Raw genomic sequence first — 17,837 nt, forward strand, 5'->3', positions numbered from 1 at the left:
GTCCTTTCCAGTTGGTCTTGGTGGTAACTAAGGTTACCTAGACCTGAGGCCTCCAAATGCCAATGGGCCAAGGGGCATCATCAGAATTTGGAGGGGAGGGCTTTTGAGAAATTCAGTTTTCCAGACCAATTTCCAGATCTCTCTTTATAAGGATCTGTATTTTTAAAATTTTTTAAAAATGTTTTTATTTATTTTTTTGAGACAGAGAGAGACAGAGTGTGAGCAGGGGAGGGGCAGAGAGAGAGGGAGACACAGAATCAGAAGCAGGATCCGGGCTCCGAGCTGTCAGCCCAGAGCCCGACGTAGGGGTCGAACTCATGGATGGTGAGATCATGACCCTAGCCGAAGTCGCACGCCCAACCGACTGAGCCACCCGGGCGCCCCTGTAATTTTTTTATAAAGGTGATTCTGATGCGAGGTCAGTTCCCAAGATAACTTCTCTTGGGCTTGTTTCCTTTGAACGCAAACATGTTTTCAAACATGAACTCCTGACGCTGTGGTTTCATGGCCCCTCCCCCATGACACTAAAGAAGAAAAGGAGAAGACTCTTTCCTATTTACCTTTTTGCCTGAAACGCTTTCTTAGGAGAGCCAGGAGGGTCCCACACGTCACCAAACCTATTGTAGAAGTCACTGCCCCGCCAAAGTAAGTCAGGGCTTCCTGGATAGTCAGCGGCCCCGCTGCAAAACAAACATACACGCAGGGCATGAGAAGCATGTTGTGCAGAAGACCATCATTCTTCCAGAAGGGCCCCGAGAAGGGCCTCGGAGCTGTGAGATCAAGTCCTGTGCTGACAGCCTGGCGCCAGACATCCGGAAGCCATAAGACTACTGCAATAGAATGCTAACCGGGGCTCAGTTCTATTCCTAATGCTTCAGCATCAAACATAATTTCCAAGGGAGTCAGGTGGAGGGGCCCTAATAAAGTGGATGAAAGGATTACAGGGGGTGGGGGAGAGGGGCAAGTGGGTGATGGGCAGGGAGGAGGGCACTTGTTGGGATGAGCACTGGGTGTTCTATGGAAACCAACCTGACAATAAATTATACTAAAAAAATAAAAATAAAAATCTAAAAAAATGTGAATTAAATGATTAAAGAAGTAGAAACTTAAGCAAATAAAATAAACCATGGGTAATTTTTTTTCTTTGGCAATCAAAGACTTAGTTATGCAACAAAAGGTAGTCCTGACAAGCCGTAGAGAAAAAAATGAAAAAGAAAAAGGAAGGTGGGTGAGATAAGCCTTACAAACAGATGAAGCTTCATTTAAACAGATCCATGTGTTTTTAAATTTTTTTTTTCAACGTTTATTTATTTTTGGGACAGAGAGAGACAGAGCATGAACGGGGGAGGGGCAGAGAGAGAGGGAGACACAGAATCGGAAACAGGCTCCAGGCTCTGAGCCATCAGCCCAGAGCCGGACGCGGGGCTCAAACTCACGGACCGCGAGATCGTGACCTGGCTGAAGTCGGACGCTTAACCGACTGCGCCACCCAGGCGCCCCCCGTGTGTTTTTAGAGGCGTGTGGTACAGAAAATTCTTCTGAGATCATTAATTAGGAATCTTCACGAAATAACCTCCCATTAAAAACGTTCTGAAACTTCAAGATGTATTTATTACACACAGGTTATAAAGACATGAGAGGGTGCATCTGACAAATCTGAGCTCCGCACTGGAGTGGGGATTGTCTGTAGAGTCATTGAATTTAATTCCCACTGCTCTGCAGGAGGCAAGGAGATTCTGCTTGATTCATTGTGAAATATTTATTAAACATAGGGGAAACCCAGTGAAAGTGAGACCACTGTCAGAAATACACAGACCAGGGGCACCTGGGTGGCTCCCTTGGCTGAGCATCTGATTCTTGATTTCAGCTCAGGTCATGATCGCAGGGTCATGAGATCAAGCCCCACATCAGGCTCCGTGCTGAGTGTGGAGCCTGCTTGAGATTCTCCCTCTCTCTCCTGCTGCCCCTCTCCCCCACTTATGCCCTCTCCTCTAAACTAAAGAAAGAAAAAAAATTAAAGAAATATACAGAAAAGGAATACTGATTCTGTTATGTTCCTTATCAAATGACTTCCTAATCCATACAGAAAATATACCTTGGCAGGTTGGCGTGGGGGTTGACCACTGGCCATTCTCTTGGCATGCGGTTCTTGCTGAGCCATTAAGTAACTGGCCTTCTGGACAATGGAAGCTGCAGGTTGAGCCGTAGCTGAAATTTCCCCAGGGGTTGGAGCAGTTCATCGTGCCTGGCTCGGTAACATGCAGCTCAGAGCACTTGACGGCTGCAGAAAGAAGGAATGCGGGAAAAACAAACATTTAGAAGGAAGGTAACAGAGATTCTGGTTTCATTTGTGACCTGGCTAGCGTTGCCAGCAGCTGGGGTAGGAATGTGAACGATCAGAAAGGAGATGAGCCACTGCTGACATTCACACCAGCTCCTCCAAGATCACACATACTGAGATGTCCGCTCAGAGGATGACAGCTGAAGAACCAGGAGGGAGAATTCAACAAATACCTCCTAGTGGTTCCATCAATCTTACCTACAAAAATACTATTTTCAGTATTTGGCTTCTCAAAAGCACCGCTGTTCTAAATGTTATTCCTACTGCCATGGGCAATTTGCTGGCATGGCAGCACGTGTCTATCGAGACACTTGGTAAGCGTTCAGCATGGCTGGCCTCTGGAAGTTTGAATGAAGTAGAGAATGTCACCCCCTTTAAACTTTTCTTCAGGGAGGGGCGCCTGGGTGGCTCAGTCGGTTGAGCGTCCGACTTCAGCTCAGGTCATGATCTCATGGTTCCTGGGTTCGAGCCCCGCCTCGGGCTCTGGGCTGACAGCTCGGAGCCTGGAGCCTGCTTGGGATTTTGTGTCTCCCTCTCTCTCTCTCCCCCTCCCCCCTTGCACTCTCTCCGTCTCTCTCTCTCTCAAACATAAATAAACGTTAAAAAAAAAAAATCAAACTTATCTTCAGGGAACTTTGGGTTATTGTCCCTAATTTGTAGATAGGAAACTAAAGCTCAGGAAATAAAGTTGAACTCAAATAAACATTCTTGAGAAATGGTGACATTTACAAAGCGTTGTTCCTGTGCTTCATGGGGAATACAAAGACGGGAGAGACACGGTACTTCCCGCAGGGGGTGACAGCTCTTCCAGAGGTATCATACATGGCATATCTTTTCATTCAGGTTCCAGCTATGAAAATACGGCATGTTCACACTATCACATAATTCGTGGAACGGCAGCGCGTATTTCACAACTTGCTGTCCTCACACACTTGGACATTTTACAAGCGTTTCCTCCCTTACGTCTTCGAGAGCAGGCCACTCGCTTGTGACACCGCAAGGGGAGCGGCGACACGCCTGCGGCAGGTTACCTCTCACCGGGATCGGTGGGGACTTCACCGAGGAGCCGACACGTGAAGGGGTCATTGGGGCTGGATGCGATTTCAACAGGTAGGTGCGACGCTGTGCGTGGGCGCCAGCTGGAAGATAGCACCCGAACCGCCTGCCCCATTGCCATTACCTCTGCACTTGGGAGCTCCCGCCGTCCATTGTCCCGAAGGCCTGCATCTGAGAGCACGGCCTCCCGTGAGGGTGAATCCAGCGTGGCATCCAAAGTAACACGTGGTATTCGGGCCAAAGGTTCCCAGACCATGCCTACAGGACACTGTTCCCTGCTCCACAGTGATGAGGGCTGGGCATCGAACCTCTGAGACAGGAGCTGATACCACACCTGCTGTGAAAAAGCGTTTCCATTTAGAGAGATCCCAGTCACACGGGGCGTAACGGGGTGAAGACTGACGTGGCGTGAGCGCCTTCCGCTCTTTCTGTAGCAACCAAGGCTCTAGCGGCAGCTCCTCAAGGACGTTGAGGAAAATTGGCGATCTCAGGTATGGAAAACCAGGTGAGAAAAAAAAAAATACTGAAAAATACCCTTGGGGAGGTAATGCTCTAGGCCCCAGGAAGAACGGGGTGTGGGGCATGAGGTCAATGTTACCAATATTGACAAAAGAAAAAGAAAAAGAAAGAAAGAAAGGGAAGATTTGGTGCCAAAAGGTAGAAATTCAGTAGAAAGCGAAATACACACAGGCCAATTGCCTGCCCTCGCTGCTTCATTGGGACGTGGCATTGCCTGCTGGTCAAAGGTCAGCACGAAATGTAAGGTATGCACGATGCCACTGGCTTTGTCGCTGACTTTCCATGTCGCAGAAAGATGCTCATGACCTCTCTCTCAGTTCCTTGATTTGAAAAACCGAGTTAGTGACCCCACGCCTTGTACTTCTCATCACAATGAATACATGGAGAACATGCAATCAACTCAGTAAAGGTCTCTGAGCAAAAGAGGCCAAAATTACGAAAGAAAATTTCTGCTTAAGAATTGGGGCGCCTGAGTGGCTCAGTCGAGTAAGCGTCCGACTTCGGCTCGGGTCATGATCTCACAGCTCGTGAGTTCAAGCCCCTCGTCAGGCTCTGTGCTGGACGCTCGGAGCCTGGAGCCTGTTTCGGATTCTGTGTCTCCCTCTGTCTGCACCCCCCCCCCCACCACGTGCACTCTGTCTCTCACGTTACCTCAAAAAATAAACATTTAACAAAAAAAGAATAAATATAACTTCAGGGAGCCTGGATGGCTCAGTCGGTTAAGCGTCATGGCTTAGGTTTTGGCTCAGGTCATGGTCTCACAGTTGTGAGCTCGAGCCCTGCGTTGGGCTCTGTGCTGGGCAGGGAGCCTGCTTAAGATTCTCTCTCTCTCTCTCTCTCTCTCTCTCTCTCCCTCTGCTCCTCCCCAGCTCGTGTGTATGTGTGCACATGCTCTCTCTCTCTCAAAAGAAGGAAAAAGAAAACAGCACCAATATATCTTTTATTTCACAAAAGTGAGAAGTCCTGTCACTCCTTATAAATTCTTAAATCCATAAGCTATGTTTCCTAGATCCCAACAGATATTTCATAACAAGAAACAAAGCTTTCACGATAATAATGCAATCACGCATACCTGTCACATAGTAAGAGCTTATATGGGCTTTTGTTACTTTTGAAGAAGTTTCCAGAAGAAGAGTGGTCTCAGTGAGTGTATTTTACCTTTGCAGGTTGGTGGAGGTGCTGTCCATTTTCCGGAAGCTGTGCATTCAACATCATTAGATCCCTCCAGCTTAAAGCCCTTGTTACAGGAGAAATGGCAGGTGTAGCCAACACTGAATTCTCTGCGGGTGTCAGAACAAGCCAGGCTTCCCTGCTCTGGGGCAAATAATTCTGGGCACTTGATGGCTGGAGAGTCAAAGAAATTAGGTCACAATCTTCAAGTTTCCTCAGAAGCCAGTTTTGCACTGAATTCATTCATTCATTCATCTATTGAACAAACACTTATTGAGCACCTACTAGGTCAGGTGTTTTGCTAGGCGGCAGGTGTCCCACAAAAAATAGGACACAGGCCATTTACTACAGAGGCAGGAGGAGGGATGGCGGGCGCACAGGGGGAAGTGTAGGTAGGAGGGACAAAAATGAAGTCAAGGCTTTAAGCAGTCACACTGAAGAACCCACAGTTTCATCCTTTTCCCTCTGCGCCTGTGCCTCCCATGGCTCTCCCTATCCAGTCTGGATGGGTTCAGTCCAGGACTCACTTCTGCCCTGCCCGAGGCCGCTTCTTCTTAGGTAGCCTGCCATCTCCTCAAATTCAACATATCTAAAAACACAATGACCGTCCTCTGTCCTAAACTTTTGCCTCCATTTGGATCCTCAGGCTGCTTTTTTTTTTTTTTTTTTTTTTTTCAAATACCACAGTTCCATAGAACAGGAAAGCGGAAGAGCTCCTGGCTAAGCTAGATTAGTCCCTGGAAATTCCCTGAACTGACTTCATGTGGACTTGCCTCTCGTTCTTGGCTCACGCTGCCCTGAATTTCTTTCCGTTTTCATTGAAAAAAAATCCCACCCATCCTGGAGGATCCGACTGAATGCAGCCTCCGCAGAGCGTCTCCTGACCAGCGCAGCCTAAAGGCCTTCTCCTACGAACGCATCGGTTTTTCGTCTGAACTCCTATGTTGTCTTACCACATGCCATGTCTCCCCTCACCTACTGGATGGAACGCTTCTAAAACCCAAGAGCCATAAGACTTTGTGTCTTTCACAGCTCACGCTTCAGGGGCTCAAGAGCTAGTGTTCGGCAATCGTTTGCCAAGTGGATGAATACAGGAATTTTTAATTTAATAAACCATTCCCTTCAAAATCATTTTACAAATTATTGCAGTTGTATATTTCTGTTAGGATCATGTCTTTTTCTCCATTACATTCTGACATAAGACTGTTATTTGTTATCAAATATTTGACAAACTGAGTGACTATTCTTTTCATTTACTTATTTGTTCATTTATTGAGAGAGAGAGAGAGAGAGAGAGAGAGAGAGAGAGAGAGTGAGCATGCAAGGGAGGGGCAGAGAGAGGGGAGGGAGAGAATCCCAAGCGGGCTCCGCACTGACAGTGGGGCTCGAACTCATGAACTGTGAGATCATGACCTGAAGCCGAAATCAAGGGTTGGACGCTTAACCGAGACACCCAGGCGCCCCTACTCTTTCTTTAAATCCAAGCTTTCTGAAAGCAGTGCCTCGGTCAGTCAGGCTCATTTTGCTTAGCACTTTTGCCTTAAAAGCAAAAGAAAATAAAACCTCTTGAAGTCCTAGGTAATTACTTCACGGGAATGTGATATTTCTGGCCTTTCCATATCATCCCACGTGTTTTCCGGTGACAGGCTATCCACCAAAAGATTGTGGATCCTCATTGCCTGAGTCCACTCAAATAACTGAAGTAACACACTGAATTCCAGTTTAGAGTGCTCAGATTTTTGAGTAATTAACAAATGTATGTTGGCAGGTCAATTTCATTTACCAAACATCTATTAAATATATCTATTGGTGGGGCTCCTGGGTGGCTCATGGATTAAGCGTCCAACTTTCACGCAGCTCATGATCTCACGGTCAGTGGGTTCGAGCCCCACGTCGGGCTCTGTGCTGACAGCTCAGAGCCTGAAGCCTGCTTGGGATTCTGTGTCTCCCTCTTTCTCTCCGCCCCTCCCCCACTCACGCTCTGTCTCTCTCTCTCTCTCTCTCTCTCTCTCTCAAAAATAAACATTACAAAAAATTTAAAAAATCTATTGGTGTATGTCACAGACATTAAATCATCTGTGAACATTTTCACTAAAACAACTTTTTCAGACTCTTGGGATTTCATTCTCAAACCCCAGGAAATGCACAATGTCAGCGGCAGGAGAGCAGGGACCTTGTCATCTTTTCAACACCGCATCCACGGGACAGGGTCTGGCACATCGTAGGGGCTCCAGAAACGTTTGTCAAATGAACAAAAAAGCCCATGAGCACAGTTTAATTTGGATGCATTCTAACAAGTGTTTTTAGCTGGTCTGAAGAGAAGTGACTGTTTTAAAAAATTGATTCAAGTGACTTTCAGTACACAAAGAGAATTGCCGCAGCATTAAATCCACTTGGGGCTCTTGCTTTGGTCTGCGTTTTGTCCGTCTTGTTCCGCCAAGGTTGTCGATACAGGGGTGTGTGTGTGTGTGTGTGTGTGTGTGTGTGTGTGTGTGTGTGTGGTTTTTTTGGTTTGTTTTTGTTTTTGTTTTTGTTTTGTATGTGAAAGTCTCTGAACCCTCTTAGGTAAGAATTAACCTTGCCCAAACAAAGGCCTCTAAATAAATGTAAGGATTTGACTTTGAATCAAGTGCGGAAGTAGGTTTTCCTGCCTGAGGCAGCCTTGATGAGGTACACGGGAAGTCTAACTCCCATCTGGAACATCATGGGCTCCCGGCAAACATGGCCGAACTACATCTGTGGAAGAGCTGAGGGCAGACGTAGAGGAAGAGATTTTTACCAAAGAATGACCTCTTGGGTAACTTGAAAAAATAGTCCTATTCTTAAGCCTCCTGTAAAACTGTCCCCAAACCTGAGTGATTACAAGAAGAATAGAAAACAGATAAGGATTGCTTTTATCACATGATTAGTGCTCTATCTTCATGGACTTCTGAGACAGCGCTGTCTACCACAACCACCTTCACGGATATCTTCCTGTAACCCATGAAGTAAGTGTATGTGATTGCACGTCAATGCATAAATTGTCGGGTCCACTGGCACTCTGTCGTCACCTGACAGCATACTGGTTTGTATTATTTTAGACAGATTTAGTTAATTCTTCTCTGTTTCTTTGTATTATCTCTTTTGAGTTAGATATCGTTTCTGTCAGGAAACTTTTGGAAAGAAGATACAGTGTAAATAATGAGTTTAACCAAGTTGGCTGCTCTAGACTCCAAGTTTTGAAATGAACACTTGGAACCCCCATGGAGGTTCCCCCATGGGGAACACTCTGACCCCCATGGAGTCAGAGAAATGTTGGAGGAGGGGAGAGAAAAACAGAGACGCAAGCCAGGCCAGAGCTTAGAGGGTACTTGTGTGCTATATTATAGGACTTGGGTGAGCAGGGACATGGCCAAAAGGGCAGAGCTGGGACTGGGACTTGGAACAAGGACCTCCTTTCCCCACTAGGGGGAGGCTGATGATTAGGAGTTGGGTCCAGCGTCCAAATACGGTCTCCAGAGCTTCAATGACAAAGTGATGAGGAGAGCCGTGGTCTGAATCAAGATAGTGCCCCGACAGTTGGGGACCTGAGGGTCATAGCAACCAGATGTAAGCAATTCCGGAAAGGACTCTGGGTCCCAGAGGACTAAGGCAGTGAGGAGAGTGGGATATCAGGCAGCGCCCAAGTCCCAGAAGGCCAGGAACTGGTGTTCTAACTCGAAAGGAAATGTCTGCGGAACCACTCAAGAAGGAAATCTCTCACCGCACTCTGACGTGAGAGACCGAACGTTCCACTGCCACACTGGCCATGCTAACTTGGTGGCCCTCACACCACACCCTCTGATACAACCTAGGATGCTGCAAAACTGTGCAAAACTCAGGGTTCCGGGGTCAATGTTGAAGGGTTAAAACTTTATGGGTTCAGGCACGTAAGAAAAAAAGAGGGACTCTTTGCCCACATCTAGAGAATGCATTTGGAGAGTGGGGTGCAAACACAGGGCCAAAAACCAGAGCTCAAGATCAGGCTCTGACAAGGCTGAGGAATCGGAGGCCTGCTGTTGGCTAAGGCTGCTGTCCGTGGTCAGGACTGGTTCTAGGCCCCAGGTGGGGCTGGTCTGCTTGGTGGGGGGCAAATGCCTCCTCTCGTGGAGGACAGGGGGCTGGCAGGGTGTGTGTATGGGGGGGACGGGCTTCAGAGAATAGAGTTATAACAACCATAGTGGTTGCATGTATGATTTCAAATTTTAGTGAGATAGTTCTTAGGCGTTTTTTTATTCTTTAGCCTTACCACAGAATGTGGGAAAACAGAACTCACGGTAAATGTCAATGGAATAGGTGGATGAGCAAATGAAAACCAAGTGAGGAAGCACAAACCCTTAGTGTTAATCCCCCGTAAATGGTCTAGATTCCTCAGGTGCCTGTAGTATAGCGTTCTGACAGCAGATGGCAGCATTCTACGTCTTTAACCCCAGAATTCTTGACCACAAGAGACAACTCAGACATGATTGCGTCCACTCATCTCCTTTTGGAATCCAGAAAACTGAAGCCCACGGGTGCGATGGGACTTTTATGGCTCAGGACTTTGGGGAAGAGCGATACAGTTCTTTGGGTATTAATCTAGCATTCATTCCACAAGAAGGAATAAACGATATTTTAGCTTTTTTTTTCCCCATATAACTGATAGATTTCTATCAACATTCTCTCTTGTCTGATCACCAGGCACTGCCATCTCTGAAGTCAATTTCAACCCTTAGAGTGGCAACCTGGCCAGTGGAAAAGAGCGCCCTTAGGAGACCGACAAGGGACTTCGGAATGCTGCCACAGGGTGGCAGTGCAGGGTAGTGGTGAAAACACCAGCCCTTTAATCAGGTGAGACCTGGGTTGGAGTCCAGCTCCATACTGCCCAGCTACTTGGCCTTTGCCTGCTGTGGATCCTCTCAAAGTCTCTGTTTCCTCTTCTTTAAAATGGGGATCGTGGGCGTCTGGGTGGCTCAGTAGGATAAGCGTCTGACTTCGGCTCAGGTCACCATCTCACAGTTCGTGGGTTCAAGCCTCGCGTCGGGCTCTGTGCTGATAGTTCAGAGTCTGGAGCCCGCTTTGGATTCTGTGTCTCCCTCTCTTTCTGTCCCTCCCCCACTCACGCTCTGTCTCTCTCTGCCTCTCAAAAATAAACATTAAAATGGGGATCATAATAACCATGTTCAAGGTTGTCATGTGGATTGAATGAGATCCTGCCTGTGAAATAGCTGCTACTTATTACGCAAGCAATAAACATTGGCTATTAGTGCTGGTCTTATTATTACTGAGCACACTGAACAATAACTTGGGCCACTGGGGCCTTTGGAAAGTAAATGCGAGCTATGAATTAATTACTTCAGCAAACTCCTATTTTAGAGCACACTATATGCTAGGAACTCGTAGCCAGATGTTTTGGGGGAGACAAAGATAGATAGGATCCAGCTCCTCCAATCCACTGGCAATAGGGCTTGTGCTTGAGCAAATGTAACCAGTCAATGATAAGCTTCAGCTGAGCGGCATTTGTCACACAGCCACTTTGATTCTAATTGCTGCAGGGACACGAAGATGAAGAAGGCACGGTTCCTGTCCTCAAGGACCTCGTAATCCACATGGAGGCAGAGCCAGGAGAGAGGCGCGTGAGTAGACTGAGATCCTCAAGGGGCCAGGATGAAATCATCCGCATCCTTGCATAAGCTCGGTGCCTAGGCATTAGCAGTGCTCACGGACGGTGCATGGAGGGATAAATTAAGTCCGCAGAAAAAGACTTGATAAGGAAGTCAAAGTCCCAGGGACATAGCTGAACTTCATCACTTGTGAACCTGTGACTTTCAGCGAGTTACTTAACCTCTCTGAGCCTCTGCTTCTCTTCCGGAAAATGGAGAGGATACTGCCTTTCCTCGTTACATTTCAGAACGGTGGTAAACATCAAGTGTCATGATGACAATTAAAATGCTTTATAAAACTGTGCAATGTTTTAAGTTAGGAGAATATTCAAAGAGAGAGAGACAGAGATTACCAATGCTCTGTGGAGAGGGTGTTTCCTTTAGCTTAAGAACAGTTTTACATGAATCCCTGGTGATTCTTCATTCTATAATATTATCCGAGAAGCCGTAAGAAAGGACACACCCACGATCCTACCTTCACATGTTGGTGGGGGACCTGTCCAATGTCCAGATGGAGCACAATCCAATATTTCTGGTCCAGATAAAGAGAATCCTTCATCACAGGTGAATTGGCATCTGGACTTATAACTGGAATCTCCAAGAGGCTGGACACAGGTCATTGTTCCATTCCGAGGGCTTAGCAGAGGTGTGCAGGTAAAGGCTACCCAGAACATGGTACAGGAGAGAAGGATCATTTTAGAACACGGCAACCTGACATCAGCGTGTGCGCTGTGTATGTGTGCATGTGCGTGCTGAATCCACAGGGGCAGCATTCGGTTAGATATGATCGTTTGAATTTCATGCCGCTTTATCACCAGGTAGAGGTCGTGGTTGTATAAAATAGTGACCGACAGTTGATTGGCATTCTGGAACCTTCACCCACAGGGAGCTTTAGAGGTCATTTTAAAGCTGTTGTTGTTTTTAATGTTATTTATTTTTGAGAGAGAGACCAAGCATGAGTGGGAGAGGAGCAGAGAGAGAGGGAGACACAGGATCTGAAGAAGTAGGCTCCAGGCTCTGAGTTGTCAGCACAGAGCTGGATGTCCTCTCATCGGGCTTGAACTCATGAACTGTGAGATCATGACCTGAGCCAAAGTCAGATGCTGAACTGACTGAGCCACCCAGAAGTCCCTCAAGGTCATTTGAAAAGGAACTGGTGCTTTGGGAAGATAGTGACACAGCTCATTTCAGTTGTCCCCGCACAAGAGTGGAAGTGGCTGCTTCCTTGACACCTTCAGAAAGGGACCTAGTGACCTTGCCAGAAAACAATGACAAATGACTGGAAGTAGGAAAACAAAGTAAAATACTTTCTCCTCCCACAAAATCTACCTTCCCCAACCAAGGAGTATAAAGAATCCGGGTCTAAACCCTGGCTCTGTTACTTATTAGCAATGTGTCTCTAGACTTTTCTGAACCTCAGTTGCTTCATCTATGAAATGGGAAACATAATACTCCTTGCCTTGCAGGGCTCCTCAGTTATAAAATAATAAGCTAGTTAAATCATATGTAAAAATTAAGTTTGAAAATATTTTTTAAGTCATTGACATGCGGTAGGCACATAACGTAACTGGCCATCTGCAAAAGCTCTTTCCACCAATGTCATCCTACAGGGACCAGCCCCAGTGACTATACATGTTCACCTACAAAGAAAGGTAAATTAGATCTCATGGCTCTTTACCATAGTTTATGCATATAGAGTTTGAGGCTCCAGGGCATTTGCTTGGGTTGGAGATCATGCTCTGTGACTTTAGGCAAGTCACTTAACCTCTCTGAGCCTCAATCTCTTCGCTTTAAAAATGTGGAGAATAGGGGCACCTGGGTGGCTCAGTCGGTTGAGCATCCAACTCTTGATATCAGCTTAGGTCGTGATCTCACAGTTACGGGATTGAGCCCTGTGTGCGGCTCTGTGCTAAGTGGAGCCTCCTTGGGATTCTCTGTCTGCCCCCCCCCCAAAAATAAAATAAAATAAAATAAAACAAAATTAAATTAAATTAAATAATTCAAAAAAGAAAATGTGGAGAATAGCATTGCATACCTTCCAAAATTTTTACAAAAGCAAAAACACTCTGTGTGTAAATGTTAATAGTTGCCAACTAATGAAACTATAAAGTCCAGATTCAACGTGGTGACATTTAAAAATGAAGACTGAGAAAACGTATGGTTTAGGGTGTTTCTTTTTCACTGTTTGCTTTGACAGAACCATAGTCAGTGACAGCAGGTCTGAACCTGGGGCCATTCTCCAGCCGCTGACTTTGAACTGCCTGAGGTTCCAAGCGCAGTTTTTATACCTTTCTCTTCCCTTCACCTCTTTCTCTCTCCAGGTACATTCTCCTCGGTCTGATCGACTTTCCCAAAGATCTAGGCATTTTCTGCCACCTGAAACGTCTTTCTGTGTTCAGTGTGTATGTGTGTGGGGTGGGAGAGAGGAGAGGAGACAAGAAGACTAAGGACACAAAGGAGGGTCTCGATGACCTGGAGTCCATGTCCAGCTTTTGTGGCCGTGCCTGCTGATAGCTGGGGTGCATGTCAGAAGGCAACAGGGCAAAGGGGACACTGAAAAGGGAAACTGTCTGATAACACTCTCTCATAAGTCTTACATCAGCCAGTGGATTGCAAGCCTCGTGGTGCCTTCCTGCCCAGCCCACATTCAGGTATTTCACTTGATCTCACCCGGCAATAATAGGAGAAAGTTCAGTCGGAGTAAACAAAGAACTAAAAGCAGAAGGGAACTGGGAGGTCACAGGAAGCTGTGGTGAGTGTCAACCTCGTTGCTGTGAAACACAGGCAGGACAATGTGAGGCAACGAACTGTAATTCGGATTACTGTGATAGAATTCTATGGAAGAATTCTAATCCCTGTGATAACCCTCTTAGGGGACTCCAAGTTCTTCCCCAAAGTTCCATGGACTTTGGAATGTATCCAGTTTGCAATGTAGCCAGGATTAAAGCCGAGAAGGCGAAATTACAAGCCTTACTCTGGTCTTTCCAGACCCTGCTGGAAGGTGTATTCAACCCCAGGACCAGTGGCTTGCCTGCTCTCTGATGCCTAGAAGTGCAGGACATCCAACTCTGCTGAGTTCATTCATTCATTCATCCATTCATTCACTGTTGTCCTAACTTAGCTGTGGTGTGTGTGTGTGTGTGTGTGTGTGTGTGCACTTGAGTGTGATCTGAACAGCAAGTGGTTTCCTCTTCATTAAAAACACATGTCTGCCTGCTTTCACTCAGATGTTGAAAGCCTGTGCAAAGTGACAGGCAAAGGCAAACGATGCAGAATTATCTAGTATCATCCCTATTTGACTTTATTATTAAAATTGAATCTGCATCACGAAAATACTACTTGCATAGAGGGGAAAAAGGAGTGGGGAAAATTTTGGAAGAAGTCATACGAGAATGCCAACCATGCCTATCTCAGGCTGGGAGTATTTAAGACGATTGTTTTGTGTGTGTTTCTTTATTTCTTACTTTTCCGTAGCTTTTATAAATGAAAACCCTGCTTCGTAAAAGCAATTGCCGTAAGCCTGAAAAACTGGATGCACTGAGTGGAAAAAGGCACGAGGGGTATGAAAAGCCTCTATCTGTTCTTCAGTTGGCAAACACAAATGACCAGAGACAGTTCTGGTTCTTAAAATATTGGCAGACTACCCTGGCTTTCTTTTCAGCTCCATACGGTGTGGATATACATGCTGAGGCTGAATATGCATGTTTTCTCTACTGAGGATCCTGTAATCTTGCATTTATAGATTCATTGCTTCCTTCTACATCACTCTTCACTTTACCCTGGGTCTATTTCTCCATTCCTACGCAGATCGTGGAGGATATCTGCAGCACCTGTAGATCCTGCCTCTCCTACTGCACTGTTATACCCAGAGGTCATACGCCATGGTTCCCAGGAGCAGAGTGCTGGGTCAGCCTTGGTACAGCCATCCTGAAGCTTTTTTTTTTCCTTCTGGCCTTTCTAGGCACTGTTTTCAGCCACGTGAGAACAGTCTACCTGGTTCCTGATAGAGGCTTCCAGGTCCTAGTAAAGGTCCTGGTAAGGAGTGCACAGGGGCCATTCCCTAGCTCCGATTACCAGACACCCCGCCACTGGTGTCACCTGCCTGGCCCCGCATTTGGGATCACTGGGTCACAAGACGAAGAGTGTTTCTTAACTTTCCGGTCCATTTCAAGCTTCTGGCCCCTAGATGGTCACCGCCGCGAACATACAGCCTTTTAAAATGCAGCCTACCCTGGATTTCCCAGACGCTGGAGAGAACTCAGCTTACCCTGGCATTGTGGGGGAGGAGCACTCCAGGTCCCCGTACCCAAGCACCGCAGCTCGCCTGCTCCCACCAGGAGTAAGCCCTCGTCACAGGAGAAGCTGCAGGTGGATTGGTACCGAAAGGCTCCAAACGGGTGGGAGCAGTTCACCTGGGCCTGGTCTGGAGCCGGAAGATCCTGACACTGCAGCGCTGAGAGGTGAGGAAGTAAGGGAGTGAGGATTGGGGATCACACAAGCTCTCGTTCATTTTGACCCCTAATCCCGTCTAGCGCCAAGAGCAGGGATTTCTTTTTTTTTTTTAATTTTAATTAAATTAAAATTAATTTATGAATTTAATTTAATTTAAAATGAATTCAATTTAAAATTTTTTTAATTTAAAAAAATTGATTTTTTAAAACTTACATCCAAATTAGTTAGGATAGAGTACAACAATGATTTCGGGAGGAGATTCCTTAGTGCCCCTGGCCCATGTAGCCCATCCCCCCCTCCCACAACCCCTCCAGTAACCTTCACTTTGTTCTCCCTATTTCTGAGTCTCTTCTGTTTTGTCCCCCTCCCTGTTTTTATATGACTTTTGTTTCCCTTCCCTTATAAGAACAGGGATTTCTGAACGGGGCATGTTTAAACCGGAGGATGAGAAATGGCACAATGGCACATGAAGGATTTTATGAAGAAAATTCTGAGGCATCGTAAGCATTTTGGCAATATGCAGGAATAATTTTTTAAACCTCATACTTTTGGACCCACGAGTCTATGCTAAGTATGTAATCAAAATGAATAGCAAGAAATCAATCCACGGGGGCACCCGGTGGCCCAGTCGGTTAAGCATCTGACCTCACCTCAGGTCATGACCTTGCAGTTTGTGAGTTTGAGCCCCACGTCGGGCTCTGTGCTGTCAGCACAGATGCAGGGGATTCACATCAATTGCCCAAAGATCCCAGTAAATAGCAACGTGAAATGCCAACATTGCACTTCTGGGACCTGACTTCTGTGTGGGGTACCCCTCGTAAAAATAATCCTAATGACTTCCCTGTGTCTTTGTTCTCCTATAAGAGCAAAATATTGAAAACATGAACTACTGAAAGAAGGTCGCTTTGTAAAATCAGATCACAGACATAATTTATAAGGTAACATTATTATCCTTTTGTATACATTTGTAAAACTCATAGGAGTTTTTAAAGTGAATTTATTTATTTTGAGAGAGAGAGGGAGAGAGAGAGAGAGAGAGCACATGAGCTGGGTCGTGCCAGAGAGAAAGGGAGAAAGAGAATCCCAAGCAGGCTCCACACTGTCAGCACAGAGCCCCACACAGGGCTCGAACTCGTGAACCGTGAGATCATGACCTGAGCCAAAACCAAGAATTGGATGCTTAACCAACTGAGCCACCGAGGCACCCTCAACTCATAGCAATTTCAAGCTTGCTCTTTACCCACATTCATTCACAACAGTAATGAGGCACGTAGGTGAGGCAGATAATAATACTCCCGCTCTACAGAAGACACTGAACTTCTGAGAGACCAAACCCTTGTTGCCGGGGAATGACAGAACTAGACTAAATGCCCTGCCCCTTACTCTTCTACGTTGTTCCTCATGCATCATTCCTTCCTCCCAGTCCCATCTTCTTCATGCCAACCCACTCAGCGGGTTTCAATCGGTGAAACCTTCACCTTGAGTTCCAATATGCTGTAACGAACGGGTGTTTTGCTCACCATTTCGTCCCTGGGGCCAGCACAAAGGGCCGGGTAGTTCTTAGTGAACGTCTGAGGAATAAATCAATGACTGCTAACTGCATAATAAGCTGAGAGACACAGAAGGAACATGCCGATGTCACATTACCTTCACAGACCGGGGCGGGCGCTGTCCACCGTCCCAAGTCAGTACACTGGGCTATGTCAGCTCCTTTCAGCCTGAAGCCATCAGCACAATGGAAGCTACAGCTGGTGTTGTATGGCAGCGGTCCCGAGAGTGGGGAGCAATCCGTGCTTCCATGAACCGGACTCTCCAGTGGCTCACAGGCAATGGCTAAATGGAAAAAGTTGTCGTCTGAAACTGGGTCATGGAAGGGCTCAGTTCTTTCTCACAAGAGCCACTCAAGAGATGCGTCTTCCTACCCATATTATCAGTACGTTCAGAACCCTGAATCCTCCCTTTTCCAAAAGGGAAACTGCCTGGAACACCTTCCCGTGCCCTCTTTGCCTGGGTCACTCACCTGCCCTTTGATCTCAGCTTAGACTTCACTGTCCCTAGGAAGCCTTCCCTGACTGCCCCCCTCCCAGCAGCTCAGGGGTAGGGACTCCCCTAGTGTGCTCCCCACAGCCCCTGCACTGTGCGGAGACTGCTGTGGTCCTGCCCTTGGACCACAGTCTCCCTGAGGCTGGGCTTAGCCGTTCCTAGTTGCGTCCCACAGCCTGGCCATGTTTGGTACCTCGAAGGTACTCTTCAAATATTTACTGATGATATTTGCAGAACTGGATCAGGCAGGAGGAGATATATAACAGGCTGGACGTTTAAGGAAAAAGCTGAAATAACATGGCTTATTGTTGACATCCTATTAGCTAGGTTTATAAAATGGTCCTGAGTGGGCCATATCTCTGAAACACAGGATGTCAGCGTCATCAGACTTCAATTGCCAGGCGAGTGCAGGCCAAGGACAGTTCCTGCACAGAATTGAGCCCTGAGTGGCCTTAGCTCTGATACAGACCAGTTTCCTCATGTGCTTCCTTGATAAAGCATTTCATTTCCAGGCTATTCCTGGGTTTTTTTTTCAGAGTGTGAAGACCACCATCACACCCTGGGCTCAGACCTCTGGTTGTTACAGAATCGGAGCA

General features: G+C 46.6%; 1 protein-coding gene across 4 annotated transcripts in view; it reads right to left on the bottom strand.

The window, feature by feature from the left end:
* Positions 1-17,837, bottom strand: part of SELP (selectin P) — a 47,114-nt gene that overhangs the window by 5,614 nt on the left and 23,663 nt on the right. For 2 of the 4 annotated variants that reach the window (XM_047840720.1, XM_047840718.1), the window contains 7 exons: positions 16,846-17,031; positions 15,014-15,199; positions 11,222-11,407; positions 5,075-5,260; positions 3,522-3,734; positions 2,096-2,281; positions 561-680 (listed from right to left, as the gene is read on the bottom strand). In XM_047840720.1, the coding sequence (XP_047696676.1) occupies positions 561-680; positions 2,096-2,281; positions 3,522-3,734; positions 5,075-5,260; positions 11,222-11,407; positions 15,014-15,199; positions 16,846-17,031 (1,263 nt within the window). The remainder of the gene's footprint in view (positions 1-560; positions 681-2,095; positions 2,282-3,521; positions 3,735-5,074; positions 5,261-11,221; positions 11,408-15,013; positions 15,200-16,845; positions 17,032-17,837) is intronic. The other 2 variants (XM_047840719.1, XM_047840721.1) reach the window with 2 other exon arrangements.

The sequence above is a fragment of the Prionailurus viverrinus genome, chromosome F1, assembly GCF_022837055.1.
Source record: "Prionailurus viverrinus isolate Anna chromosome F1, UM_Priviv_1.0, whole genome shotgun sequence".
Classification (NCBI taxonomy): domain Eukaryota; kingdom Metazoa; phylum Chordata; class Mammalia; order Carnivora; family Felidae; genus Prionailurus; species Prionailurus viverrinus.